The sequence below is a fragment of the Aotus nancymaae genome, unplaced genomic scaffold (genome assembly GCF_030222135.1).
Source record: "Aotus nancymaae isolate 86718 unplaced genomic scaffold, 86718_ANA_hifiasm-v0.15.2.pri h1tg000053l, whole genome shotgun sequence".
Lineage (NCBI taxonomy): Eukaryota > Metazoa > Chordata > Mammalia > Primates > Aotidae > Aotus > Aotus nancymaae.
In genome coordinates this window covers 16,615,231-16,642,800 of record NW_026988467.1, presented here as the reverse complement: position 1 = coordinate 16,642,800, position 27,570 = coordinate 16,615,231, and the positions used below count along the sequence as shown (strand labels likewise).

The window sequence follows — 27,570 nt, the reverse complement described above, 5'->3', positions numbered from 1 at the left end:
ACGAGGGCTGCTGATGAGGGGTGGGGAACTGGCTCTCTGGAATGTGTGACAGCAGGCAGAAGGGGTGAGAGTGGAATCCAATCCCTTTTGCATTTAGCGAACCTCCGCTTCAAGCTGCTCTGATATCATAGTACCATCCTCTGCCTAAAACCCCACTCTGGCTTCCCATTTTCTTAGGGAAAAGAGCAAACATTTTTTACACGGACCAGAAGGCTGTGTGCACCCCTGTCCCCCGGCCTACACCTCCAGCTGTATCTGTGACCACTTATCAACAGCCCTCTGTACCCAGGCACCCCATGCTCCCTCCTTGGGAACTTTGGCACCTGCTCTTCCAGGCCACCCTGACCCCTTGCCTCCCTGACCCCTTGCCTCCCTTTTCCCAGGCAACATCTTCTCACTCTTCAAATTTTTTTTGTTTTGTTTTTGAGACTGAGTCTCACTCTTGTTGCCCAGGCTGGAATGCAATGGCGTGATCTCCACTCACTGCAACCTCCACCTCTTGGGTTCAAGTGATTCTCCTGCCTCATTCTCCCGAGTAACTGGGATTACAGGTGCCTGCCACCATGCCTGGCTAATTTTGTGTATTTTTAGTAGAGACAGGGTTTTACCATGTTGACCAGGTTGGTCTCAAACTTCTGGCCTCAAGTGATCTGCCCACCTTGGCCTCCCAAAATGCTGGAACGCATGAGCCAACGCACCCAGCTTTTTTTTTTTTTTTTTGAGACTGAGTCTTGCTCTGTCCATTGCCCAGGTTGGAGTGCAACGGCACGATCTTGGTTCACTGTAACCTCTCCCTCTGGGTTCAAGTGATTCTCCTGCCTCAGCCTTCCAAATAGCTGGGATTACAGATGTGTGTGCCACCATGCCTAGCTAATTTTTTTATTTTTAGTAGAGACGGGGTTTCACCATGTTGGTCAGGCTGGTCTCAAACTCCTGGCCTCCTGATCCACCCACCTTGAACTCCCAAAGTGCTAGGATTACAGGCGTGAGCCACCATGCCCAGCCTCATTCTTCACATTTTAGCCCTACTCAGGCTTGTGCTCCAAATGCCCCAGGCCACAAGACTTCGACTGGTATGTCAGAGGTTAAGTTCAGGGTAGAATTATACACTCATTGCTGGGATTCATTCCTGCCTGTACCCTGTACACCACCCTGACTGTAACCCCTGTGACCTCTAGGACCAGGGCTAAGTTTGCTTAGTAAGTGCTCAGTAATGACATCTCCCTATAGGGAGGACATCTTGAGCACATTGGGGACCTCACTTTTTTATCCTTCAAAAAAATCTGCTGAAGTCTTTTCTCAGTTGTGGGTTGTTTCATTCTGCCAGGTGCTGTCCTAGGATACCTCAGGGAACATGACCCAGAAGCCACTACCTTCATGGAGCTTCCTCTAGTAAGGGAGACAGACCATAAATAAACATATAATACATTGTCAGGTGGTGATCAATTTGATAAAAATCACAAAGGGTCGGGTTGGAGGTGGGAGTGGACGGGCTGGCTGTTTTAAATTGGAATGAATAACCAAAATATTAATTGAGAAGCCCTGGTGCCCTGGGCTTCATCCACTGTCACCCTGACCCTCCTGGTCAGAGAGACAGACACATTGGCAACCGGCCATTATGTCCAAGAAGAGGTGGAGGGGCCCAGATGAAGTCTTTGGGGCTTCAGAGGTGGCAGGCCCCACATTCGCTGGACAAATCTAGGAAAGTATGTGGCAACCCCTGACCCCCCACCTTAGTAAAGTGAAGAAGGACTTGGGGTTTGAGGTCACACAGACCTGGAAGGAGCATCCTAGGACTTGCCAGCTATGTGACCTTTGCTTCTGTGAGTCTCAGTTTTCTCATCTGTAAAATGGGAACAGTAATCGTCTCCTCTTCATAAGGTTGTTGGAAAGCTGAAATGGGATCATGGAAGTAGGCCCCAGAAAATCTAAGCTGATTGTATTATTAAAGTGTGCTTTTGGAAAAGGGCACCATTTGGACGGGGGGGCCAGATCGAGAGAACAGCCTGAGCTGAGGCCTGCCTGAGGTGGAATGCCAGGGTGGGCTGGAAGCAGGGGAGTGCAGTTTAGCTGAGAGTGAGCTGGAAGCAGGCAGTGAAAGAAAACAAAGTGGGAAAGGCAGGTTAGGCTTGTCCACAGCTGCTTGGGGCTCAGAAGTGAGATGTGAGCCTGTGCATAGATGGGAGCTGTCAGATTCATCTAATTTGCTGGTTTTCAAGTTGTGTTGGAAATCTTTGGCCACCTCAGGGTGCAAACCAGACCAAAGAGAAGTGGAATAGCATCATGGTGAAGGTGACTGCCTGTGGGCTAAGACCCAGGCACAAGTTTAAATACATTACTCGTCCAGTGACCTTGACCTTCAATTCTCAGGGCCTCTGTGTCTCCATCTGTGGAGGGATGGTAATAGCACCCACCTTGTAGGAGTGTTGAGAGAAATGATATGATGTGTGGAAAGGGGAGACACGTGGCTAACATTTGCCAAGTATTTACTATTGTGATTTTTTTGTTGTTGTTTTTTTGAGATGGAGTCTTTTACCATCACCCAGGCTGTAGTGGCGCAATCTCAGCACACTGCAACCTCCACCTCCTGGGTTCAAGTGATTCTTCTGCCTCAGCTTCCCAAGTAACTGGGATTACAGGCACCCACCACCATGCCAGGCTAATTTTTTTGTATTTTTAGTAGAGATGGGGTTTCACTATGTTGGCCAGCCTGGTCTTGAACTCCTGACCTCGTGATCTACCCGTCTCGGCCTCCCAGAGTGCTGGGATTACAGGCATGAGCCACCATGCCCGGCATGATTTTTAAATGTTTGAAATTTTTCAAAAAATTTTTTAATGTTTTTTAACTTTTAATTTTTAATTTTATTTTTTATTTACTTTTTGAGACAGAGTTTTGCTCTTGTCACCCAGGCTGGAGTGCAGTGGTGCAATCTTGGCTCACTGCAACCTCCACCTCCCGGGTTTAAGTGATTCTCCAGCCTCAGCCTCTCAAGTAGCTGGGAGTACAGGTGCCCGCCACCACGCCCAGCTAATTTTTGTATTTTTAGTAGAGACGGGGTTTCGCCATGTAGGTCAGGCTGATCTCAAATTCCTGACCTCAGGTGATCCACCTGCCTCGGCCTCCCGAAGTGCTGGAATTACAGTCATGAGCTGCTGCACCCAGCCCTAATTTTTTTTAATGTAAAAGTTGTGATAAAATACATATACATGAAATTAATTATCTTAACCATTTTAAGTGTGTAGTTCAGTGACATCAAGTATATTCACATCATTGTGCAACAAATCTCCAGAACTTTCCAACTGGCAGATCAGAATCTCCACATCCATTAAACAACCACCTCCCTCCCCTGTTCCTCCTCCCCACAGCCCCCTGGCAACCACCATTCATTCTACTTTCTGTCTCTGTGAATTTGACTACTCCTCACACCTCACATAAGTGGAATTGTACAGCATTTATCTTTTTGTGACTGCCTTATTTCATAACTTCTCAAGGTTCATTCATGTTGTAACGTGTCAGAATTTTCTTCCTTTTTTAAGACTGAATAATGTTCCACTGTGTATATATATCATATTTTGTTAATCTGTTCGTCTGTAGATGGGCATTTGGGTTGCTTCCAGCTCTTGGCTATTGTGAAGACTGAGGCAGAAGATTTGCTTGAACCCAGGAGGCGGAGGTTGCAGTGAGCCAAGATCACACCTTTGCACTCCAGCCTGGGCGACAGAGTGGGACTGTCTCAAAAAAAAAGAAAAAAAATATTTGACCTTGAGCTTCACTGACTGCTCCAAGAGGAATAAAAAGGCCACAGCTGGCTTGCATGTAAAGAAAAACAAAAGTTCATTATTGCATGTGGTCCTCTAAAGGCTCAGGTCATGGAGTTTTAAGGATGATTTAAGGGATTTTCAAAGATTACAGTATTGACCATATTTGAGTTTCTCCTTGGTGCTGACTAAAGTCAAAAAAACTCTAAAGAATTTTTCATCTCTCCAAGAAGAAATCCAATGGTATTGTTTATGGCATCAGTCAACAAATATTCACTGGGCGCCCACTGTGGGTGCTTGTGGAGCTAAGGTCAGATATTTATGGAATGTCTCTCTGCCCCCACTACTGACAAAAATGACCCAGTCAGCATTTTCTTTGGTGATAGATGATGTGACTGGCCATAATCATAGGGCATCAAAATGAGGTCCCATTCCAGAATGACCCCTGTCCATCCCGGGTCTGGGCTGTGCAGCCGAGCTGCAGGCATGGGTTTGCCCTGTTGTTCTCACTCTGTATCTGTTGTTTCCCTGGAGAGCGCATCCTCTTCTAGGTCTTTCTTGGAGTTCCTTGGTGTATTATTCTATTTTCATGCTGCTGATAAAGGCATACCCAAGAATGGATAATTTATAAAGAAAAATCATGGTTTCATGTTATTGGGGAGGCCTCACAATGATGAAGGTGAAAGGCACATCTTTCATGATGGCAGACAAGAGAGAAGTGAGAACCAGGTGAAAAGGGTTTTCCCCTTATAAAACCATCAGGTCTCATGAGACTTGTTCACTACCATGATAACAGCACAGGAAAGACCCACCCCTACAATTCAGTTACCTCCCACCAGGTCCCTCCCACAACATGTGGGAATTGTGGGAGCTATAATTCAAGGTGAGATTTGGGTGAGGACACAGCCAAGCCATATCATTTTGTGTCTTCACAGTACCCGAGACAAGACCCTTAGGAGGCTACTGGGAGCTGGGAGCTCCTCCTTCTGTCAGTGACTCCTGAGCCCAGGGTGCTGCTGGACCAGCCTTGTGTGTCTTAGGTGACCCCAGGGTACAGAGATATTGCTGGTCCTGACAGAAAGGACTTTTTCTGTCGCAGGAATCTAGCACTTTCTTGGAATCAGTGTAACTTCTCAGACGCACTTGGGATCCAGTTTTACCTTGGACTGGATCCTGATCCTAAATCAGATCAAGGGGTAGGAGCCCCCAAGGACCAGTATACACAGCAGGTGGCGCATCTCCCACCCCACAGCTGCCCCCACACTTGTGCAGCTGGAAGAGTTTGGGGCCCATCCTGTCCAGTTGGACAATCCATAGAGTTGAAACCATGGGCTCCCCGCATTGCAGCATCACAGAGAGCTGAGAAGCTGGGAATTGCCCTGTCTGTCCCACCAACCCTTGTCCATTTCTTTTTATTTTCTTTCTTTAAAATTTTAATTTTAAGTTCGGGGATACATGTACAGGACGTGCAGTTTTGTTACATAGGTAAACACGTGACATGATGGTTTGCTGCACCTAGCAACCCATCAGCTAGGTACTGAGCCCAGCATGCATTTGCTGTTTTTCCTAATGTTCTCCCTTCCCACACACCACCTGCTGACAGGCCCCAGTGTGTGTTGTTCCCCTTCGAGTGTCCATGTGTCCTCATTGTTCAACTAATGCAGGAACAGAAACTTGTAAGTGAGAACATGTGGTGTTTGGTTTTCTGTTCCTGCATTAGTTTGCTGAGGATAATGGCTCCCAACTCCAGCCATATCCCTGCAAAGGACATGATCTCATTCCTTCTTATGGCTGCATAGTATTCCATGGTGTATATGTACCACATTTTTTTTTTATCCAGTCTATCATTGATGGACATTTGGGTTGATTCCATGTCTTTGCTATTGTGAGTAGTGCTGCAACAAACACACACATGCAGGTATCTTTGTGATAGAATAATTTATATTCCTTTGGGTATATGCCCAGTAATGAGATTGCTGAGTCAAATGGTATTATTTCTGGTTCTAGATCTTTGAGGAATTGCCACACCATCTTCCACAATGGTTGAACTAATTTACATTCCCACCAACAGTGTAAAAGCATTCCTCTTTCTCTGCAGCCTCACCAGCATCTGTTGTTTCCGGACTTTTTAATAATCGCTATTCTGACTCATGTGAGATGGTATCTCATTGTGGTTTTGATTTGCGTGCTCTAATGATCAGTGATGTTGAGCTTTTTTCCATGTTTCTTGGCCACATGAATGTCTTCTTTGGAGAAGTGTCTGTTCATGTCCTTTGCCCACTTTTTAATTGGATTGGTTGTTTTTTTCCCTTGTAAATCAGTTCCTTGTAGAGTATTGATAATAGACCTTTATCAGATAGATAGATTGCAAAAACTTTCTCCCACTCTGTAGGTTGCCTATTTGCTCTTATGATAGTTTCTTTTGCTGTGCAGAAGCTCTTTAGTTTAATCAGATCCCATTTGTCAGTTTTCACTTTTGTCGCAGTTACTTTTGGTGATTTAGTTATGACATCTGTGCCCATGCATATGTCCTGAATGGTATTGCCTAGATTTTCTTCTAGGGTTTTTATAGTTTTGGGTTTTACGTGTAAGTCTTTAATCCATCTTCAGTTAATTTTTGTATAAGGTATAAGGAAGGGGTCCAGTTTCAGCAGTTTCAATTTTCTGCATATGTATAGCCAGTTCTCTCAGCATCATTTATTAAATAGAGAATCTCTTTTTTTCTTTTTCCTTTCTTTTTTTTTTTTTTCTTGGCAGGGTCTCATTCTGTTGTCACCCAGGCTGGAGGGCAGTGGCAGGATCTCGGCTCATTGCAGCCTCAACCCCCAGGGCTCAAGTGATCCTCCCACCTCAGCCTCCTGTGTAGCTGGGACTACATACAGGTACTCACCATCACGCCTGGCTAATTTTTGTATTTGTTGTAGAGATGGGGTTTTGCCATATTGCCCAGGCTGGTCTCTAACTCCTGGGCTCAAGAGATCCACCTGCCCCAGCCTCCCAAAGCGCTGGGATTGCCAGTGTGAGCCACCACACCCGCCTCCTTTTCTTACCGACAAGACCTATTAGTCAAATGTATCGAACTTAACTGTGAACTCAGCCCCACTGGCTTGGCTGGTGGGCCACATTGGGCCAGGGCTTCCTGAGATAAAACACTCCCCTTGTAAGGATCAAAAGGTAGAATTGTTTCTAATTAAAAGTTTTTTTAACATGTATGCTATAAAAGCACCAATAAGTTCATGGCAGAAATGCCAAAAATACAGAAAAATAGAAAGAACAAAAATCAATCACCTCTAGTCCATCAGCCCCACCAACCAAAAGACAATGATCATGAGCATTTTAATATGTTTCCTTCTGATCTTTTTGTTCTGTGAAACATGTTTTATTTTTATTTATTTATTTTTTTGAGACAGAGTCTCGCTCTGTTGCCTAGGCTGGAGTGCAGTGGTGCAATCTCGGCTCACTGCAATCTCTGCCTCCTGGGTTCAAGCAGTTCTGCCTCAGCCTCCCAAGTAGCTGGGATTAGAAGCATGCACCACCATGCCCAGCTAATTTTTGCATTTTTAATAGAGATGGGGTTTCCCCATGTTGGCCAGGCTGGTCTCAAACTCCTCACCTCAGGTGATCCACCTGCATGAGCCTCCCAAAGTGCTGGGATTACAGGTGTGAGTCACTGCACCCAGCTGAAACATGTTTTAAAAACATAACTAGGCTGGGCGTGGTGGCTCACGCCTGTAATCCCAGCACTTTGGGAGGCTGAGGCGGGTGGATCATGAGGTCAAGAGATCGAGACCATCCTGGTCAACATGGTGAAACCCCGTCTCTACTAAAAATACAAAAAATTAGCTGAGCATGGTGGCGCGTGCCTGTAATCCCAGCTACTCAGGAGGCTGAGGCAGGAGAATTGCCTGAACCCAGGAGGCGGAGGTTGCGGTGAGCTGAGATCGCGCCATTGCACTCCAGCCTGGGTAAAAAGAGCGAAACTCCGTCTCAAAAAAAATAAATAAATAAAAAATAACTAGAGTCATATTGTATATTTGGTGGAATGCTGGTCTACCACCTCTCTAGAATAAAATTATCCCTGACTGGTAGCATTTGCCAATTTCTGTGATGTAAATATCCCTGACATGCCAATTTCGGGCCACCAGTGTCACTGGACACAGGGTTGGAAAGAGAAGCCCAGAACTGATTGTCACCAACTGGTATGAGCTGGCTCCAGTGCAGCGTGTTGTAATTTAAAATTATTTTTTTTCCAATCTCAAAATCAATACTTATTGTCAACAATTCATAAAACACAGATATATAAAGAAAAAATTAAAATCATGCAGAATCCAATCTGGGCTCCTGCCTACCTGGAGTTAGCCACTGCCAGCATCCTGGTGCGTGTCCTAACAATACCCTCTCTATGGAAAGAGATGTGCACAAAATAACTTTCTTAGAGAGTTCAGAAGCAATGCGAATTTATGGCAGCAAGTTTTGGGGAAATACAGAAAAGTCTCTGACATCTCTGAATGGTAATTCAGAGATAATTTTCAAGGATGTTCTTCCAGTCATTTTTCTCCTCTACATTGCTTTAACGTGATTAGACTCATAGTATGAATATTCAATTTTTAGACACAGTGCAGGTACATTCTCATGCCCTGGAGGAAGGCATCGTCTAGGAGAAGGGCATTCCCACTGATAACTTAATAAAAACCCTATTGAAGCTTAAAGAGGTAAAAAATATTATTTCCACTGGCATTGAAAATGGCACTAAGGGCTGGGCACAGTGGCTCATGCCTGTGATCCTAGCACTTTGGGAGGCTGAAGCAGGCAGATTGCCTGAGCTCAGGAGTTTGAGACCAGCTGGGCCACATGGCAAAACCCTGTTTCTACTAAAAATACGAAAAATTAGCCAGTCATGGTGGTGCGAGCCTGTAATCCCAGCTACTCGGGAGGCTGAGGCACGAGAATTGCTTGAACCTGGGAGGCAGAGGTTGCAGTGAGCTGAGAGTGCATCACTGCACTCCAGCCTGGGCAACAGAGCAAAACTCTGTCTCAAAAAAAAAAAAAGAGAGAGAGAGAAAGAAAAGGAAAATGTCACTAAGGATGAAGCTCAAATTATCTGAAGTTTTGGGACACCCAGGTTTTGGGTCCTGAGACCTCCTTTGGGTAATTCCAGATGCTTGGCCCTTCTTCCATCTCCCTTACCCATCTGATGCTCCGCTGGCATGTGAGAACAGGAGTGCCTTTAGGGAGAAAAATAGGAAAATCTAGCTCTTGCTTAAGCCTAAAAGCTAGTTCATTCCTCGGTTCACATAACTGGCGTTTCCTGAGCGCCCACTCTGTGGTTGGGCACCAGGTACAGAAGTGGAGGCGACTGGGTACCTGCCGAGGAGTCGGACGCAGTGACCACAGCTCAGGGTACAAAGAGTTGAACAAGGGCATTAAATGAGACAATCCATGGAAAGTGGCAGGGCTGTGCTGGGCACATGTGACTGCTCAGCAATGGTAGCTGCCTGCCCTACTGCCCCGCTGAGAAGAACATCCCAGGTAGAGAAACACTCAGGGCAGGGGCCCAGGGGAGCGAAGGTGCAGTGCCAGGCTCCTCTGAGCTTCAGCTGAGCAGCCGGCTCCCTCTGCTATAGCTTCCCCCAGATCACACACTCTGTGGACCCACAGGCTGGTTTTTCTGGTTTGCTTCTGCAGGGCAATTTGCATATTTCTCTGAAGAACCATCTAGAACCTGAACAGCCTGTCTCAGACAGAGAGAGGGGAGGCCCACGGTTGTTTCTTGAAATCTGGGTAAGTATTAAAGGTTTCTTTTCCTTCAGAAGCCCCTTGTTAGTGTTTAAAATAGTCTTTTTCTGAGTTTACATTGTCTATAATCTCACCAGTGGCGGGGAGGGTGGGGGCCTTATGTGTCTGTCTTATTCACCACTGTAGTAGGGCTAATATGTGTTTATTAGATTCATTAACCCATTAACAGGTCAGTATTCATTTATAATTTAGTTTTGCCTCAAGAAAAGGTTTAAAGAGTTCTATAGAGATTTTCCACTACTCTTTTTTTTTTTTTTTTTGAGACAGAGTTTTGCTCTTGTTGCCCAGGCTGGAGTGCAATGGCGCGATCTTGGCTCATCGCAACCTCTGCCTGCTGGGTTTAAGCGATTCTCCTGCCTCAGCCTCCCGAGTAGCTGGCATTACAGGCATACGCCACCACGCCTGGCTAAATTTTTTTTGTATTTTTAATAGAGATGGGGGTTTCTCCATGTTGGTCAGGCTGGTCCCGAACTCCCGACCTCAGGTGATCCGCTTGCCTTGGCCTCCCACAGTGCTGTGATTACAGGCGTGAGCCACAGTACCCAGCCACTAGTCATTTTTTTTAGCTTTTTATTTTAAAATAATTATAGGCTCACAGGAAGTTACAAATATGGTACCAAGAGGTTCCATGCACCCTCATTCGGCCTTCCGCATGGCCATTGCCTTTACAAGGAAGCCTAACTCCTTAGCTAGACGAACTTGGCTGTACCGGGGGCAGCCCTTGACCGCTTCCATTCCCACCTCATTTCTTCACGCCCACCCATTGTCCAAGCACTGGCTGCACCAAACATCTTTTTGGTTCTTCAAAAGCGTTTCTCCTCCACCTCTGGGTCTTGACACGTGCTGTTCCCTTTGCCAAAGACATGCCCACCCCACCCCTGTCTGATTCATTCCTTGTTCAGGTCTCAGCTGTACCCTCACCTTCTCCAGGGAGCCAGTGCTGGGTTCAGGGTCGATCCTTCTGTCTCCCATGTTTTCCCCATCCCAGTGTTTATCACACGGGTTGTTGTTGTCTGTGTTTTCTGTTTTGTTTTTTTTTTTTTTTTTATTTGAGAGAGACAGGGTCTTCTTGCCCTGTCACCAGGCCAGAGTGCAATAGTGTGATCACAGCTTACTGCAGCCTCAACTTTCTCAGACTCCTGGGCTTAAGCGGTCCTCCTATCTCAGCCTCTTGAGTCGCTGGGACACAGGCATGCTCCACCATGCCTGGCTAATTTTTAAATTATTATTATATTTGTAGAGGCGGGGTCTCGCTTTGTCGCCCAGGCTCCTGCAGTCCTCCTGCCTTGGCCTCCGAAAGTTCTAGGATTACAGGCGTGAGCCACCGCACCCACCACCACTGTCTGTTTACTTGTCTGTCTCTACCACCACACTGTTTCCTCTAAGGAATACCTCTCCACCCATCCATGACGTCTGCAGGCCTCTGCTGGAATGACACCTTTCATCCACGTATAGTAGCCAGCCCCGCTTCACCCCATCACTTCATATCCCCTCACCCTGCCTAACTCTTCCTCCCCCTGACCACTTCCTGAACGGATGCTTACTTTTATGTTGAGGGCTGCCAGGGCATGGATTCGGCAGCCAGACCTCCTGAGTGTGTGTCTTGGTTCTACCGCTTATTAGCTCTGTGACCTTGACCAATTTAGCTCGCTTTGTCATTATGTATTGGCATATTATCGCCTGTCTCCCACCAGAATGTAAGCCCCTTAAGAGCAGAGAACTTGTCAGTTTTGTCCTCTGATCTGCCCTAAGGCCCAGAATAGGGCTTCCCACATCCTAGCCCCTTCTTCATTCATCCAGCAAGCATTTCCTGGATGCCTACAGTGAGCCAGGGCCTGTCCAGAAAGCTAGGGATGCAGCAGTGAAAAAACAACCAGGGAACCGCCTCAAGAAGTTTCTATACTATTTGTATACACAGGTAAGCAAATAAGTTAAAAAACCATTATTTTAGATAAGAATGAGTGTTATAAAAATAGAACAGGGTGTTGGGATAGAAGACAGAGATAGGTTGGTACAAAAGTAATTGTGGGTCTTGCTATTAAATTGCAAAAACCACATTACTTTTGCACCAATGTAATACTTTAGCCTGGGTGGTCAGGGAAGGTCTCTCAGAGGAGGTCACCTCTGGGCTGAAGCCAGAATGATGTGATGGTCAGGGAAGGGTGTTCCTGGCAGGGAGAATGGCAAGTGCACAGGCCTGGAGGGAGCAAGCAGAAAGACAGCCAGTGTGGCTGTAGCATAGTGAACAAGACCGTTGTGGGGACATGAGATGGAGTTCAGCAGCAGGCAGCCGCCGGACTGCACAGGACTTTTAAGTTTGTGCAGTCTTCGGCCTGTGGGCTGCACACGGCCCAGGACGGCTTTGAATGTGGCCTAACGCAAATTCATAAACTTTCTTAAAACCTTATGAGGTTTTCTTGCAATTTTTTTTTTTAACTCATTAGCTATCATTAGTGTTAGTGTATTTTATGTAAGGCCCAAACCAATTCTTCTTCCAGCCAGGGAAGCCAAAAGATTGGACACCCTTCTTAGGCCATGATACCAGGATTGGGATTTATCCTGATGTAATGGGAGGCCTTTGCAGACTATTAAGCAAGCTAATGACATGATTGGTCTATGTGACAAAAAGGCCACTGAGGCCACTTATAGAAAATGCACTGTAGGGGATCAGGAGGAATTGTGTTGAATGAATGAATGAGTTTGGTCTGAGTTTAGCCTTTTTGTTTGTTTGTTTGTTTTTGAGATGGAGTCTTGCTCTGTTACCTAGGCTGGAGTGCAGTGGCGCAATCTCAGCTCACTAGAATCTCCAGCTCGCAGATTCAGGTGATTCTCTTGCCTCAGCCTCCCAGGCAGCTGGGATTATAGGCACACACCACCACACCCAGCTAATTTTTGTATTTTTGGTAGAGACAGGCTTTCACCATGTTGGCCAGGCTGGTGTCAAACTCCTGAGCTCAAGTGATCCACCTGCCTTGTCCTTCCAAACTGCTGGGATTACAGGTGTGAGCCACTGTGCTTGGCCACTAATTTTTGTATTTTTATAGAGACAGGGTTTTACTGTGTTGGCCAGACTGGTCTCAAATTCCCGAATTCAAGTGATCCACCCAACTCGGCCTCCCAAAGTGGTAGGATTACAGGCGTGAGCCACTGTGCCTGGCCTGAGCTTAGCATTTTGTACGCTAGACACATCTTCATACACCTGTGGTTAGAAGCAGGCCAGCTCACCCTTCTCTTATCAGAAGACTGTTTATTATTGAGCTAAGAACTGGCGTGGGGCTCCCCAAACAGCAGCTCAATAAAATACTACCTTGGGCTCCTCTGTGTAATAGGTGCAATTAACAGCCTCCAGGTGGCACATGGAGTTGATTGAATGTAGTGGAAATTGCTGACCTGCTGACATCAGGCTAGTGCTGCCTTGGCACTGCCCTCAGTTCGTGGTTTATGCTATTCCCTCGGGCTCCACCACCATGTTTTGCACTGACTCTCTGAGCCAGGGAAATTTGCTGCGATTCTCAAATGTGGATTCCTGGAGCAACCACTGAGGACAGTCTTGCTGGGTGACTTTGGGCAAGGTGACTTAACCTCTCTGGGCCTTCATTTCTCCATCTGAAACAGGGGAAAGAAGATCCCTGTGCTGGTGTAGAGGAAAAAGCTCCAGGTTTGGAGTCAAAAGTCTGGTTTGGATCTCATCATTTACGGTGTAACTTTGGGGAAATTGCTTGGCCTTTCTGAGCCCGTTCCTTGGTTGTAAGAGGGACTCATAATGGTTCATGTCCTACTTTACACAGTAGTTGTAAGAATTAAATGGATCGAGGGCTGGGCACAGTGGCTCACACCTGTAATCCTAGCACTTTGGGAGGCCGAGGCAGGCGGATCACAAGGTCAGGAGATCGAGACCATCCTGGCCAACACGGTGAAACCCTGTTTCTACTAAAATACAAAAAGCTAGCCAAATGTGGTGCTGCACACCTGTAGTCCCAGCTACTCGGGAGGCTGAGGCAGGAGAATCACTTGAACCTGGGAGGCAGAGACTTCAGTGAGCCAAGATCACACCATTGCATTCCAGCCTGGCAACAGTGCGAGACACTGTCTCAAAAAAAAAAGAAAGAGAAAGAATTAAGGTTGGGTGTGGTGGCTCATGCCTGTAATCTCAGCACTTTGAGATTAAAAGAATTAAGGCCAAGGGTTCACCTGAGGTCACGAGTTCAAGACCAGTCTGGCCAAAATGGTGAAACCTTGTCTCAACTAAAAATACAAAAAAAAAAAAAAAAAAAAAAAGAATTAAATGGATTGGAAAATACTTTGCAAACATTGTAAAAGTGTTGGTTTGTTGCTTTTAACTACCTCAGGGTTGTTTTGAAAACTAATGAAATACTTGTGGTGGACAGACTTTTACAGAACCCCTCTACAGAAGTAATATTTTGAGAACAAAAATGTTCGTTGCTCAGCTAGATGGTAACAAACTTAGGAACCAAGAACAGTATGGAGTGTGGTGTTTAGACTAGAAGGCTCCTGGCCAGGTGATGAATACTTAAAACAGAGCTGGTGGCCAACAGTGTTCTACCTTTGGGCTCTGTCTGCCTGACATTGAGTGGCTGTGTGAGCGCAGCCCAGTTACTTCTCTGAGCCTCTGTCCTGATTTGCAAACTGAACATTACAGTCCTACCTGCCTCATAGCGTCCACTGAGACAATGCACATTAAAATTGCAGCCCCGTGCCCCGCACCCAGTAATAGCTCAGTAATGTTAGGTCTTGTTATTATTAAACCTTTGCTATGTGCCAGGCATTGTACCAAACATTTTATTTATTTGTTTGTTGATCGTTTTATGCATTTACTTTTTAAACAAGCATTTATATAGTATGAACCCTGTGCCAGGCTCCATTCTAAGCACTTTATGAATACTAAGCCACATGGGCTGTGTCCTTTGCTACTGACACAACTCTTCTGGGTAGATACTGGATGGTCCCATCTGTAGGTGAAGAAATCTAAGTACAGAGAGGTTGAGTTTCCCAGGGTCCTATATCTACTAAGTGGCGGTGCTTGTTCTCACACCTAGGTCTGGTCCTGAGCCTGCATTCATATCCCTGATGCCCTATAGCTAAGGCTGGCACCCTTCCCTGTACCCTTTCTGGTGGCTCCCAGGGATCTTTCTGCTTCTTGGATGCCTGCTCAGCTTGTCCCCTCTCTCCTCCTCTCTTTCCTCCTCTTCCTCCTTTTCTCTTCCCTTTCTCTTCTCCCCCTGGGAAGGAAGGAAAGAATGGAGGGAAGGAAAAGATGGAGGGAGAACAAAGGGAGACTTTCCTCTTTTTTTTCCTTCTTCCTTCCTTCCTTTGAGGTATACCATACACAAAGTGCATAAATGTTAACTATACAGCTCAGGGAATTTTTAAATATATTTAGACCCATATAATGACCACCCAGGTTCACCCAGAAACCTCCTTTGTACCCCTTCTGAGCCAATACTCCCTCCCACATGTAACCCCTCTTCTGACTTCCATCACCATTCTTCAGTTTCACACAAAGGGAATCCCATGGTAGGTACTCTCTCGTCAATGGCTTTCTGTGTATCATTTTGTCTGAGATTCATCCATGTTGTTGTGGTTTGCTGTAGTTCATCCTTTTTTTCATTGCTGTGTGAGGTTTCACAGTGTGAATATGACCATTTACGCGTTCTGTGATAGACCTGTGGGTTGTTGCCAGTTTGGGACTACTGTGAATGAAGTTGCTGTGAGCACTCATGTATGTGTCTTTTGGTGACATAAGTCCTCATTTCTCAGGAGTGGAATTGCCAAAGCATAGGGAAGACATATGTTTAGCTTTAGTGGACATTGTTAAACCATTTTCTTTTTAGTTTTAGCTATTCTGATAGGTGAGTGGCAGTGTCTCATTAGGATTTTAATTTCCATTTCTCTGATGACTAATGATGTTGGAACATCTTTTCATATTTGCTGGCTATTGGGCTTTTTTTTTTTTTTTTTAAGATACAGGGTTTCATTCTGTAGCCCCTCTGTAGCCCAGGCTGGAGTGCAATGATCATAGCTCATTGCAGCCTCAGACTCCTAAGCTCAAGTGACCCTCTCACCTTAGCCTCCTAAGTAGCTGGAACTACAGGCATGTGCCACCATGCCCGGCTAATTATTTTATTTTTCTGTAGAGACAGAATCTCACTATGTTTCCCTGGCTGATCTTGAACTCTCAGACTCACTCAATCCTTCTACCTCAGCGTATAAAAGTGCTGGGATTAGAGGTGTGAGCCACCATTCTGGGCCTGAGGACTACCTTTTATGAAGTATTTCTTCAGGTCTTTTGCCCGTTTTTACATTTGCTTCTTTTTCTTTTTCTTTTTCTTTTTTTTTTAGATGAAGTCTTGCTCTGTTGCCCAGGTTGGAGTACAGTGGCATGATCTCGGCTCACTGCAACCTCCACCTCCCAGGTTCAAGTGATTCTCCTGCCTCAGCCTCCTGAGTAGCTGGGACTATAGGTGCATGTCACCACGCCCAGCTAATTTGTGTATTTTAGTAGAGACAGGATTTCATCATGTTGGCCAGGATGGTGTCGATCTCTTGACCTCGTGATCCACCCACCTTGGCCTCCCAAGTGCTAGGATTACAGGCATGAGCCACCGCGCCTGGCCCATTTCTTTTTCTTAATGACTTATTGGAGTTGTTTCTATACTGTGTGTAGAAACGTCTGTGGAGAGGCATATTGAAGATCCCTCCCTCCATCCCAGTCTCTAGTGTGTTTTCACTCTCTTAAAGGTGATGAAAAGAAGTTCTTCATTTTAATGATGCCTACTTTATCAACCTTTGACAGTTTGTAAGTTCTATGTCATGCTTAAGTAACCTTTGCCTACCTCTGGAAGCATTTCTCACTGGGATTTTTCTCCTTCAGGGCTGGAATGGCCACGTGGAACAGGCCATGTCAGAGGCTGCCTCAGCGTCCCCTGGTAGCCGAGTCCACTGCAGAGGAGGAGCCACACCTACCCACGGGCCGGGAGCTGACTGAGGCCAACCGCTTTGCCTATGCCGCCCTCTGTGGCATCTCCCTGTCCCAGCTATTTTCTGAACCTGAGCACAAGTGAGTTCTTTCTCGCAGAGGGAAGGTCATGCTTCTTCAGGGGAACAATTACGGACAGCCCAGCAGCCTGCCAGGCACTACGGGGCGATGCAGAGAGGGGCAAGTCATTGTCCTTCCCTCTAAGGCAAAGGGTCTCCAACCGCCGGGCCGTGGGCCAGTACCCATCTGTAGCCTGTTAGGAATCTGGCTGCACAGCAGGAAGTGAGCAGTGGGCAAGCAAGCGTCACTGCCTGACCTCTGCCTCTGGTTCTAAGTGTTTTATGAATTCTAAGCCACATGGGCTGTGTCCTTTGCTACTGACATGGCTCTTCCAGGTAGATACTGGATAGTCCCATCTGTAGGTGAAGAAATCTAAGTGCAGAGAGGTTGAGTTGCAGTGGCATCAGATTCTCATAGAAGCTCAAACCCTGTCGTGAACTGTGCATGTGAAGAATCTAGGTTGCATGCTCCTTCTAAGAATCTAACTAATGCCTGATGATCAGAGGTGGAACAGTTTCATCCTGAACCCTACCTGTGCCAGGTCCATGGGAAAATGGTCTTCCTTGAAACCAGTCCCTGCTGTCAAAAAGGCTGGGGACTGTTGCTCTAAGAAACTCACAATCTGGTAGGGGGATAAGACGTCCCCACATTCGGTTATTCACTCATTTATACCTTTACCAAGCATTTTTTGTGCACCTACCGTATGCCAGGTATGATTTGAAGTACATGGACAGTAAATGTGAATGAGACAGATACCATCCCCCAATCAAGTAGGACACTGTCCAGGAGGGGATAAGAGATTAATATTCATTCATTCGTGAAACATACATTTGTTGAGTACTATGTGCTGGGTGAAGCACATGGCCCTGTGGAGGAAACAGACAAGCAAGGCCCAGCTCCTGCCCTCAAGGTGCTTACATCTAGGTGAGGGCACCCAGGTGGCTGATTGTAGCAGCGGACAGATACAGATGAGTGAGTGCTGTGATGGGTTTGAACAGGGGATCATGGGAGCAAAAGGATGATATTGTTCTATTTCTTGTCTATCATTGACAGTATCTCCTGTGTGTGTGTTTAAATCACATATTAGGAGTCAGAATAGCAGAACTGTTAAGAGCATGGGTTTGGACCTTAAAAAATTCTAGAGGGGGCCGGGCAAGGTGGCTCATGCCTGTAATCCCAGCACTTTGGGAGGCCAAGGCGGGCCGATCACTTGAGGTTGGGAGTTCGAGACCAGCTTGACCAACTTGGAGAAACCCCGACTCTACAAAAAATACAAAATTCGCAGGGCATGGTGGTGCATGCCTGTAACCCCAGCTACTCAGGAGGCTGACACAGGAGAATTACTTACACCTTGTCTCTACTAAAAATACAAAATTAGATGGGCGTGGGAGCACACATTTGTAATCCCAGCTACTTAGGAGGCTGAGGCAGGAGAATGGCTTGAACCTGGGAGGCAGAGGATGCGGTGAGCCGAGATCGTGTCATTGCACTCTAGCTGGGGCAACAAGAGTGAAACTCTGTCTGAAAACCAACCAAACAAAGAAACCCAGCAGCCCAGGTGCGCCATGTGTAAGATGGGGTAGGATGAATGGAGGTGTTTGATGCCCTTGCTCAGTGAGCGGCCCATGCATGGTCAGTACTCAGGGATATAACCACTGGAGAGGGGTAACCTCTGCAGCAGGTACGCATAGCCTCTGGGGTCCCCGAGACGTAGGCTTGAGTCTGGAGCTGTCACTTAACTTCTCTGGATCTAGGATTCCTTATCTCTAGAGTAGAGGTAAACTAGTTCCTGCCTTCGTTGTGGGGTCGTGGTGAGAATTAAGCAACTCCAGGTGTCCGAAGCTCTCAGCACAGGGACTGACGGACAGTTGCTCCGATTGTTATCTGTTGTCATTGTTGCTGTTGATTTTCCTGTATTTCCACTAGACCAACAAACACATTAGTAGCAATTACCAAACCCCTGCCGATCTAAAATGCTGCTTGTTATCTGATAAATTGCTGTGCTGGCACTTTACATATATATTTTTAATTCATTTGTCCATGGAGAGAAACACATTACTATCTAGTGCTTTGTAGGTACCAGGTATTGTTCTAAGCACATGACAGATACTTAGTTACTTAGTTAATCCTTTCAACAACCCTATGAAATGGGTTTCATCACCTCCACTGTTTTACAGATAAGTAAACTAAGGGCCAGAGAGGTGAAGTAACTTGTCCAGGATCACACAGCTCGTGGCAGAGCTGGGATTTGAACCAGTCTATGCTCTTTGCCCCTGCACTCTTGTTAAGAGATGCTTCTCTGTATCCAAAACTTTCTTCATGGACAGCAGGGCCAGGCCATGCTCTAGCCCTTAGCCCTGAGCCCTTTCTGTATATAAATTTGCCTCTAAGTAATATTCAGTTCACTTAGCCATCCCCTCCCCAAATACATACTGTATTACCACCCCAAGGTAATCCCAGTAAATTGCAGTGGGCAAATTATAATCATCGTGGTAGCAGTAGCTAATATTTATCCAGGGTTTACTGGTGCCAGACAGTGTTACCATGCCATTTAATCTTCCCAACTCACCTGTGAGGCAGGTCTTGTTATTATCCACGTGTTATCTCTGAGGGAAATGAAGCTGAGAGGTAAAGTGAGGACACAGCCAGTTTCTAGGGGAACCAGGACTCCCCCAGGTGGTTGGACTTCAGAGTCCGACTCAACCTCATCCTCCACCGCCTCCCTCTGTTGCCTTGTAAATAAAAGTAATGATGCTAGCTAACATTAGTTGAGCATCTACTACACACAAAGCTCACTTTGGGCACTTTATATTTATCATCTCACTTCATCCTCAACCAAACTTACGAAGTTGGTCTCTTGAACCCATTTGGCAGATAAGGACACGGAGACACAGAGAAGTCATTACACTTTCCCAAGATGCTCTCTGCTCAGATTTCCCTTCAAGAATGAAGGACTTTGACCCCTAGCTGCTGGCAAGGCTGCCCACACAGCTCTGAGCTGTCTGTACCTTTTTGGGCCTGCCTCAGCTGAAGGGAGTCCCCAAGGTTCTGCCCCCTCCCTGGGCATCCGGTAACTGGCTGATGCACAGCTGTAAAGCCCTGGCCCTCTCGCCCCGCTGGGGGCAGTTCTGAAGGGTTATCCCATCTTTGGAACTCCCTGCAGGGTGTGCTGAGACCTCCCTCGAGACTGTATCACGACTCAGCTGCTCCCTCTGCCCAGCCCTGCTTCCTCCCTTCCCTCCCCCAGGTGTTGATTCCAAGGGGAACCCTCATCATCTCCATTTCAGGGCAGCTTCCCAGGAACCCACCATAACAGTAGTGAGGCCAGGATTTATTTTATTCATTTTATTTTTTTTTATTTTTGAGACAAGGTCTTGCTCTGTCACCCAGGCTAGGGTGCAGTGGTGCGATCTCAGCTCACTGCAGCCTCTGCCTCCGGGTTCAAGCGATTCTCGTGCCTCAGCCTCCCATGTAGCTGGGACTACAGGCACATGCCACCATGCTCAGCCAATTTTTGTACTTTTAGTGGAGATGGGGTTTCACCATGTTTGGCCAGGCTGGTCTTGAACTCCTGATCTCAGGTGATCCACCTGGCTCCACTTCCCAAAATGCTGGGATTACAGGCATGAGCCACTGTGCCCAGCTGAGGCTAGGATTTGATCTCAGGTTCTTCACCACTTCCATCAAGACCCAGGCCCCACTCTAAGGAATGTGATAGCTGGGCCACGTGGTGAAGGGCAGGGGGCTCCTGACATTGCCCCTATCACCTGGAAGCTCTGCTTGTTTCTGAGAGGCCTGAGTCCACGTATGCCCTACAGGGCAGAACCCAGTGCTGAAGTCCCAAGGAAGTGCGGTTTGAGGCAGGCTGGGACTCTGATTTTGGAGATAGACCTGGCAACTGGGTGTCAGCCTTTTCCAGGGAGTGGTATAATCGCCTCTTAAGTGACTCTCCTGGCCCACATCCCCTGGCCCACCTGCCACCTGGCTCACACCTGCACCACAGAGGTGGCTGTGTCAGAAGTCTGGTGTGGACTCTGCCGTCGTCCCCCTAAATGCTCTGGGCTCCCCACCTCTGTGTCTCAGCTCAAAGGCCTCCTTCTCCCCTAGAGCGGCCCCGTCCATCCTCCCCTGGGGGCCCCCGTAGGACTGCACTCAAATGCCCACTATGGACAGAGACCGGCAGTGGCAGCGCATGTGGAGGGCACTCTTCCCTTCACTTCTTCCACTTCCATAGCAGCCAGTGTTTTCCAGAAAGCACATCCTTGGCAACGTCCAGGAGAGCAGATGGCCTTCTCTGGGAAGCCTTTTCTGGTGGCTGCCATCACCTCTACAGGTGGATTCAGGGCTCTGTCTGTGGGCTGCATTGAATTGACTCCACCTCTGTCCTAGGGTACCACACGGCACTAGGGTCACTTGGTTACTTGAGGGTCCACCCTGCTGTGAGCTTCCTCAGATACCAGGTTTTGTCATCTTTATTCTGGAGCCCCTGGCACAGCCCAGGCCCAGGGCATGCAACCAGCCACCATCCACTGCCCTCATTGCTACGGCTTACAGCCTCTTTGATAAACGTTTTGGTGAGGGAAAAAAACCAATATCCACATCACCCAGACCAGGCGCGGTGGCTCACACCTGTAATCCCAGCACTTTGGGAGGCAGAGGTGGGCGGATCACCTGAGGTCAGGAGTTCAAGACCAGCCTGACCAACGTGGTGAAACCCTGTCTGTACTAAAAATACAAAAAATAGCTGGGTGTGGTGGTGGGCACCTGTAGTCCCAGCTACTTGGGAGGTTGAGGCAGAAGAATAGCTTGAAAACCCGGGAGGCGGAGGTTGCAGTGGGCCGAGTTTGTGCCGTTGCACTCCAGCCTGGGCAACAGAACAAGACTACATCTCAAAAGAAAAAAAATACACATCACCCACGATGAGGTCTTTGACTGTCTCTATGTTGGAGGGATCACAGCCACTAAGTCATGCACGTGCCAGCCATTCACATCCGTGACCACAGCTAATCTACACTTCCCAGTGGCTGAGCTCCGAGGATCATGGGAACTAAGCCATGTCTGCCTTTCAGCTCCTTCTGCACAGAGTTCATGGCAGGCCTGGTGAAGTGGCTGGAGTTGTCTGAAGCCGTCTTGCCAACCATGACTGCTTTTGCAAGTGGCCTGGGAGGTGAAGGAGCAGATGTGTTTGTTCAGATTTTACTGAAGGACCCCATCTTGAAGGACAACCCGATGTTGATCATTCAGGTACACTCAACACCTGGTGGTGGCTGCTGCGGACAGCAGAACGAATCATTTTCTTTTAGTGTCAGCCTAAAAATCACATCTAGTGGGGGGGAGCAGTTGGAAGATAAAATAAGTCATCACAATATCATATCATGATCATAGCTGATGTTGAATTATCATTACTGAATATTTACTCTTGACTTAATGTGCATACAGTGCTTATTATGTGCTAGTGCCTTTTCAGAAACTAGCTCATCTAAATCTCAAAGTGACCTCATGAGGTGAGTAGTAAGACCATCCCCGTTTCATAGTTGAGAAAACGGAGGCACAAAGAGGTTCCGTGACTTGCCCAAGGTCACACAGCTGATAAGTGGCAGAGCCAGGATTTGAACATTGGTAGTGTGACTCCAGAGCCCGCATTCTCCTAAGCTGTGGCGCCTCTTTTCAGAAGCCGAAGCTTTGCTGTGTGCCCTTGAGCCTGTCACTTACCAGCTCTGCGTGCAGTTAAAGCAGATAGAAGCTTGTGACACAGACTGTTGGTGGGGAAAGTACATGGATTTAAAATAGCCCCTTCCCCTCCTTACCTCACTCTCTGAAGTCCTCCTGTATTTCTTTCTTTCTTTGCTTGCCTGTTTATTATCTGGCTCACCTCTAGAATCTAGGGCAGTGGCTTTTTGTCTATCTTGTTCTACAACTTGGTAGGAATCAATATTTGTCAAACGAGTGGGCTGATTATATATCAGCTTTGTTACTGATGCCTGTTACCTTTTCCCTCAGGACCTTCTGAGCTTCTCACTCAAGGATGGTAAGTTGATATCTAAGCTCTGTAAATGCTGGGTTCCCATCTTCACCCTTGGCTCTAGAAGCTAGTGAGAGGTGCCGCCACCTGGGGCCGGGTCCCCCGTGGCTTTTTGACTTCAGGAAGGAAATGGAACCTCAAGTCATTGGTGAGCTGGCGAACCCTTCGTTCATGCCAGGACCGCTTGGTGCTTCTTTGAGTTTATTTCACTTACTCCTCACAACAGGTCCGTGGTTTTACCTCCTAAGTAACTATTGAATCTGGCTCCTTCCCATCTCCACGCAGACTCCTGGTCTGAGCCACTGTCGCTCCTCCTGGATAACATCAGGGCCTGCTCACTGGCCTTCCTGCCACCATTCTGGCCAGCAGTTTCTCCCCACTCTGCAGCTAGAGGTGGGGTTTCACCATGTGAAAGAACATCCCAGTGTTCTTTTCAACGGCCCTCCTGACCACACCACCTCCCTGCTGACTGCCTCAAAGTGGCTCCCTCTGCACTCAGGATCAAAAATCAGCCCCTCTGGTGTGATTCTCAGGCCCTAGTGGGTGGGCCCCTGTCCTGTTCCAGCCTCACCTCTGCTTTCAGTCCCCCTGCAGTGGGGCTTCGCCTCCAGCAGCTCCCTGGGCGTGTGTGCTTTGCAGCTTTGCACGCACCCCTGGGCATGTGTGCTTTGCGCCTTTGCACGCACCCCGGGGCATGTGTGCTTTGCGGCTTTGCACGTACCCCGGGGCATGTGTGCTTTGTGCACAGCAGCATCTTTGCACACACCCTTCCTCTGGCTGGAAATCTCCTCTTGCCCCTCTTTGCCTACTTACTTTTGACTTTTCCTTCGTCCCTCTGCTCAGTCATCACCTCCCAAAAGAAGCCTTCTGGGTCTCCTGACTTGCACACTCTCCGGGCACCACATTGACCATTGTCACAGCTGTGCCCCTAGTTACGTGATTCTTGGATTGGCAACTGGCTTCCCACCAGACCACAGGACACCATTTGGGCAGGATCTGTGTCTGATTTTGTTTACTTCCAGGGCCTGACCCAGCACCTGGCACATCACACACACTTGGTAAATATCTGTTGAGTGAATTAATGAACTAGAGCTGATGGCCCCGTCTTGTGGATCAGGAAGTCAGTTCAGAGAGGTCAGGCAATTTACCCAAGGTTGCTCAGTACATGGCAGCGCAGGACTCCACCTGTGTTGGTTTCTCAGGGCTGCTGTAACAAATTCCCACAAACCGGGCAGCTTAAAGCAACAGAAATCTCTTTCCTCACAGTGCTGTTGGCCAGGAGTCTGGAGTCAAGGTGTCAGCAGGATCACAGCCCCTCTGAAGGCTGCAGGGGAGAACACTCTGTGCCTCTTCCAGCTTCTGATAGCTCCAGATGTGCCTTGGCTTGTGGCTGCCTCACTTTAGTCATTTTTGTTTGTGTGGTTAGTTGGTTGGTTTTGTTTGGTTGGTTTTTTTTGAGATGGAGTCTCACTCTCGCCCAGGCTGGAGTGCAATGGCGCAATCTCAGCCCACTGCAATCTCCGTCTCCCAGGTTCAAGTGATTCTCCTGCCTCAGCCTCCCTAGTAGCTGAGACTACAGGTGTCCACCACTATACTCTGGCTAATTTTTGTATTTTTAGTAGAGATGGGGTTTCACCATATTGGCTAGGCTGGTCTCAAACTCCTGACCTTGTGATCCACCCGCCTCAGCCTCCCAACGTGCTAGGATTACAGGCGTGAGCCACAGTGCCTGGCTCACTTCAGTCTTTGTTTTCATCTTCCTATGGCCTCATCCTTCCCCCTTTCCTCTCCTCTGTGTGTCTTTTATGAGGACTCTTGTGTAGGGCAATCTCATCTCAAGATTTTAAACTTAATTATATCTGCAAAGACTCTTTTTCAAATAAGGTCACATACATAGGTTCTGGGACACAGATGTATCTTTTTGGGGTGGGGGGCAACATTCAGCCCTCTATACCAGGATTCCTCAATCCCGCAGGCCACCAACTGGTACCTGTTAGGTACCTGGGCCATGTTAGGTACCTGTTAGGTACCATGGCCTGTTAGGAACTGGGCCACAAACGCAGGAAGTGAGCGGTGGGCAAAGCGAACAGAGCTTCATCTGTGTTTACAGCCGCTCCCCATTGCTCGCCTGACCACCTAGGCTCCACCTCCTCTCAGATCAGTGGAGGCATTAGATTCCCGTAGCAGCGCCAACTCTATTGTGAGCTGCGCACACAAGGGATCTAGGTTGCGTGCTCCTTATGAGAATCTGTTACCTGATGTTCTATCACTGTCTCCCATCACCCCAAGATGGGACCGTCTAGTTGCAGGAAAACAAGCTCAGGGCTCCCACTGATTTCTACATTTTGGTGAGTTGGATCATTATTTCATTATATATTGTAGTGCAGTAATAATAGAAATGAAGTACACAATAAATGTAATGCACTTTGATCTTCCCGAAACCATCCCCCCAACCCCCACACTGGTCCATGGTAAAACTATCTTCCACAAAACTGATCCCTAGTGCCAAAAAGGCTGGGGACCACTGCCACTCCAGGATGTTTGCATTAAGCCACTATGCAGGCTGCCTCCTGAGCCCCTTCCCACCCCTGCAGCTCCCATCCAACCTCTTCCCACCAGCTCTTCTCTGCCAGAGCTCCCCTATTATTGCATAAGTGGCTTCTTGTTCCCTAAACTGGGGAGAAGCTTTGATGCAGTGGCCTCTGGTGTTTAGTCTGATGGCAAGCAGGGAGGAAACACAGCATAGAAGAAATCCCCAGCATCCTCCAAACCCTGGAATAGGGAAACTTTTGCCTGGCTCCCCACTGGAACCCTCCTAGTGGAAGGAGGAGGAGGAAGAGCAGAATTTCATAGCAGGAAGGAGCCACAGGGGAAGGTCAGCAGGGCAGCAGGCAGGCTTTGGGCCAGTTGGAAGTCTGGGCGGAGAGAGTGGGATGGGTTTCACCTGGGCAGGTATGCAGATGCCCGGCCTCAGCAAGGTGAGCAGAGAGAGTAGGGGCAAAGGGCTGCCCCCGGAACCATTCTTCATACTGCGTAACTGCAGATCAAGTACAGAGGATAGAACAGAGAGGGCTCAGAAGTGACATCTCAGTCCTGGGATTCTGGTTGTCTGGTGCCAGCTGTAAGGGGACAGGGACTCTGTCTCAGGTATCCTAGTGTTCATCTCCAATGACCCTTTCAGAGATGGTAGAGTCAGGGACCTTAAAAGAGTAGGGTGCTGAGACTTTCTTTTTTATTTTATTTTATTTTATTTTTTAATTTTTTTTATAGACGGGGTCTCGCTATGTTGCCCAGGCTGGAGTGCAATGGCTATTCACAGGCGTGATCCCACTACTGATCAGCACAGGAGTTTTGACCTGCTCTGTTTCCGACCTGGGCCAGTTCACCCCTCCTTAGGCAACCTGGTGGTCCCCCGCTCCCGGGAGGTCACCATATTGATACTGAACTTAGTGCGGACACCCCATCGGTATAGCGCACTACAGCCCAGAACTCCTGGACTCAAGCAATCCTCCCATCTCAGCCTCCCGAGTAGCTGGGACTATGGGCACGTGCCACCGAGACTTTCTCAAGCCCACGCAGCAGGCGGATGAACTGCTTTCTCGTGCGTGCTTGGTCATACATGTGTGTTTAGCGCAGTCAGTGTCTGCCAGGGTGGCGGGGCACACAGGTCACCCTACCTTGGGGATTCTTGTTATGATCATAATAAATTTTATTTATTGCTTTTTGTTTTTGTTTTTGAGACAGAGTGTTGCTCTTGTTGTCCAGGCTGGAGTGCAATGGTGCGATCTCGGCTCACCACAACCTCCACCTCCTGGGTTCAAGTGATTCTCCTGCCTCAGCCTCCCGAGTAGCTGGGATTACAGGCATGTGTGACCATGCCCAGCTAATTTTGTATTTTTAGTAGAGACGGGGTTTCTCCATGTTGGTCAGGCTGGTTTCAAACCCCTGACCTCAGGTGACCCGCCCACCTCAGCCTCCCAAAGTGCTGGGATTACAGCGCCTGGCCTACTGTTTTTTAAAAAAGACCTCTAAGCCCTTGCTACTCTCAGTGTGGTCCATGGACCCAGCAGCATCAGCACCGCCAGGAGCTTTGTGAGAAATGCAGAATCTCAGCCCCTGCCCAGACCCACTGATTGGGATCTGCCTGGAACCCAGGCAATTCCCGTGTGCTTTCTACTCAGAGGAGCGGTGCTCTAAGGCTCAACCCCCAAAGAGTATGTTTGGGCCTACTGTATCCAAACAGATCATTTTAACTCCATATCATGGAGCCAAAAGGGCTCTCCACGGGTGACCGGGCCAGCCTCTGCTTTCAGGCAGGCGAGGCCTTCAGTAATACTTTGTTTAGCAGAGGCAGCCAAGTGGCACCCGAGGGAGTGCAGGGTTGGCCTGAGAACACTGCTCGGTCATGGACTCCGAGTTTGGGGCATTTTCTGTCTGCACCTCCCGCAGCTTACATTTCCGGGGCCAGGCAGTCTCAGGATTTGTCATATATTTCATTACAGAGCGATTATGTCAGTTTATTTGTTTTTAACAGAAGCGAGGGAAGAATAATAATATCAGATCCTCCTGGACTCCTTTGGAGAGAAAGGCTGGGCTGCACAGTGGTCTGAGACTTGGGTTGCTGGACAGCAGGGCAGCAGCTCAGCACATAGAATTTAGTATTGGAATAAGTGTAATGGCAAAGCCGCCACGTGCCGAGTCCTGGCTGCACAGCAGACATGGGCTAAGGGCTTGCGCTGGGGTTCATCCCTCATCCTCCGGTGAGGTGGTGAAGGCTGTTGCTTCCATCTTGCAGACCTAAATCTGACACATCAAGGTCAACTTGGATGACCTTTTTTTTTTTTTTTTTTTTGAGATCAAGTTTCACTCTTGTCCCCCAGGGTGGAGTACAGTGGCATGACCTTGGCTCACTACAACCTCTGCCTTCCGGGTTCAA

The 27,570-nt window shown here is 47.8% G+C and overlaps 1 protein-coding gene across 2 annotated transcripts in view; it reads left to right on the top strand.

Annotated features, from left to right (window-relative positions):
• The window catches only part of TMCO4 (transmembrane and coiled-coil domains 4), a 117,744-nt gene that overhangs the window by 2,255 nt on the left and 87,919 nt on the right, over nucleotides 1-27,570 (top strand). Inside the window, exons 2-6 of one of the 2 annotated variants that reach the window (XM_064363378.1) lie at nucleotides 6,517-6,641; nucleotides 9,445-9,540; nucleotides 16,448-16,633; nucleotides 21,682-21,856; nucleotides 22,613-22,640. In XM_064363378.1, coding sequence (XP_064219448.1) covers nucleotides 16,455-16,633; nucleotides 21,682-21,856; nucleotides 22,613-22,640 — 382 coding nt within the window. In that variant the 5' untranslated portion in view covers nucleotides 6,517-6,641; nucleotides 9,445-9,540; nucleotides 16,448-16,454. Of the gene's footprint in view, nucleotides 1-6,516; nucleotides 6,642-9,444; nucleotides 9,541-16,447; nucleotides 16,634-21,580; nucleotides 21,857-22,612; nucleotides 22,641-27,570 lie in introns of those variants that run through there. The other variant, XM_021668308.2, reaches the window with a different exon arrangement.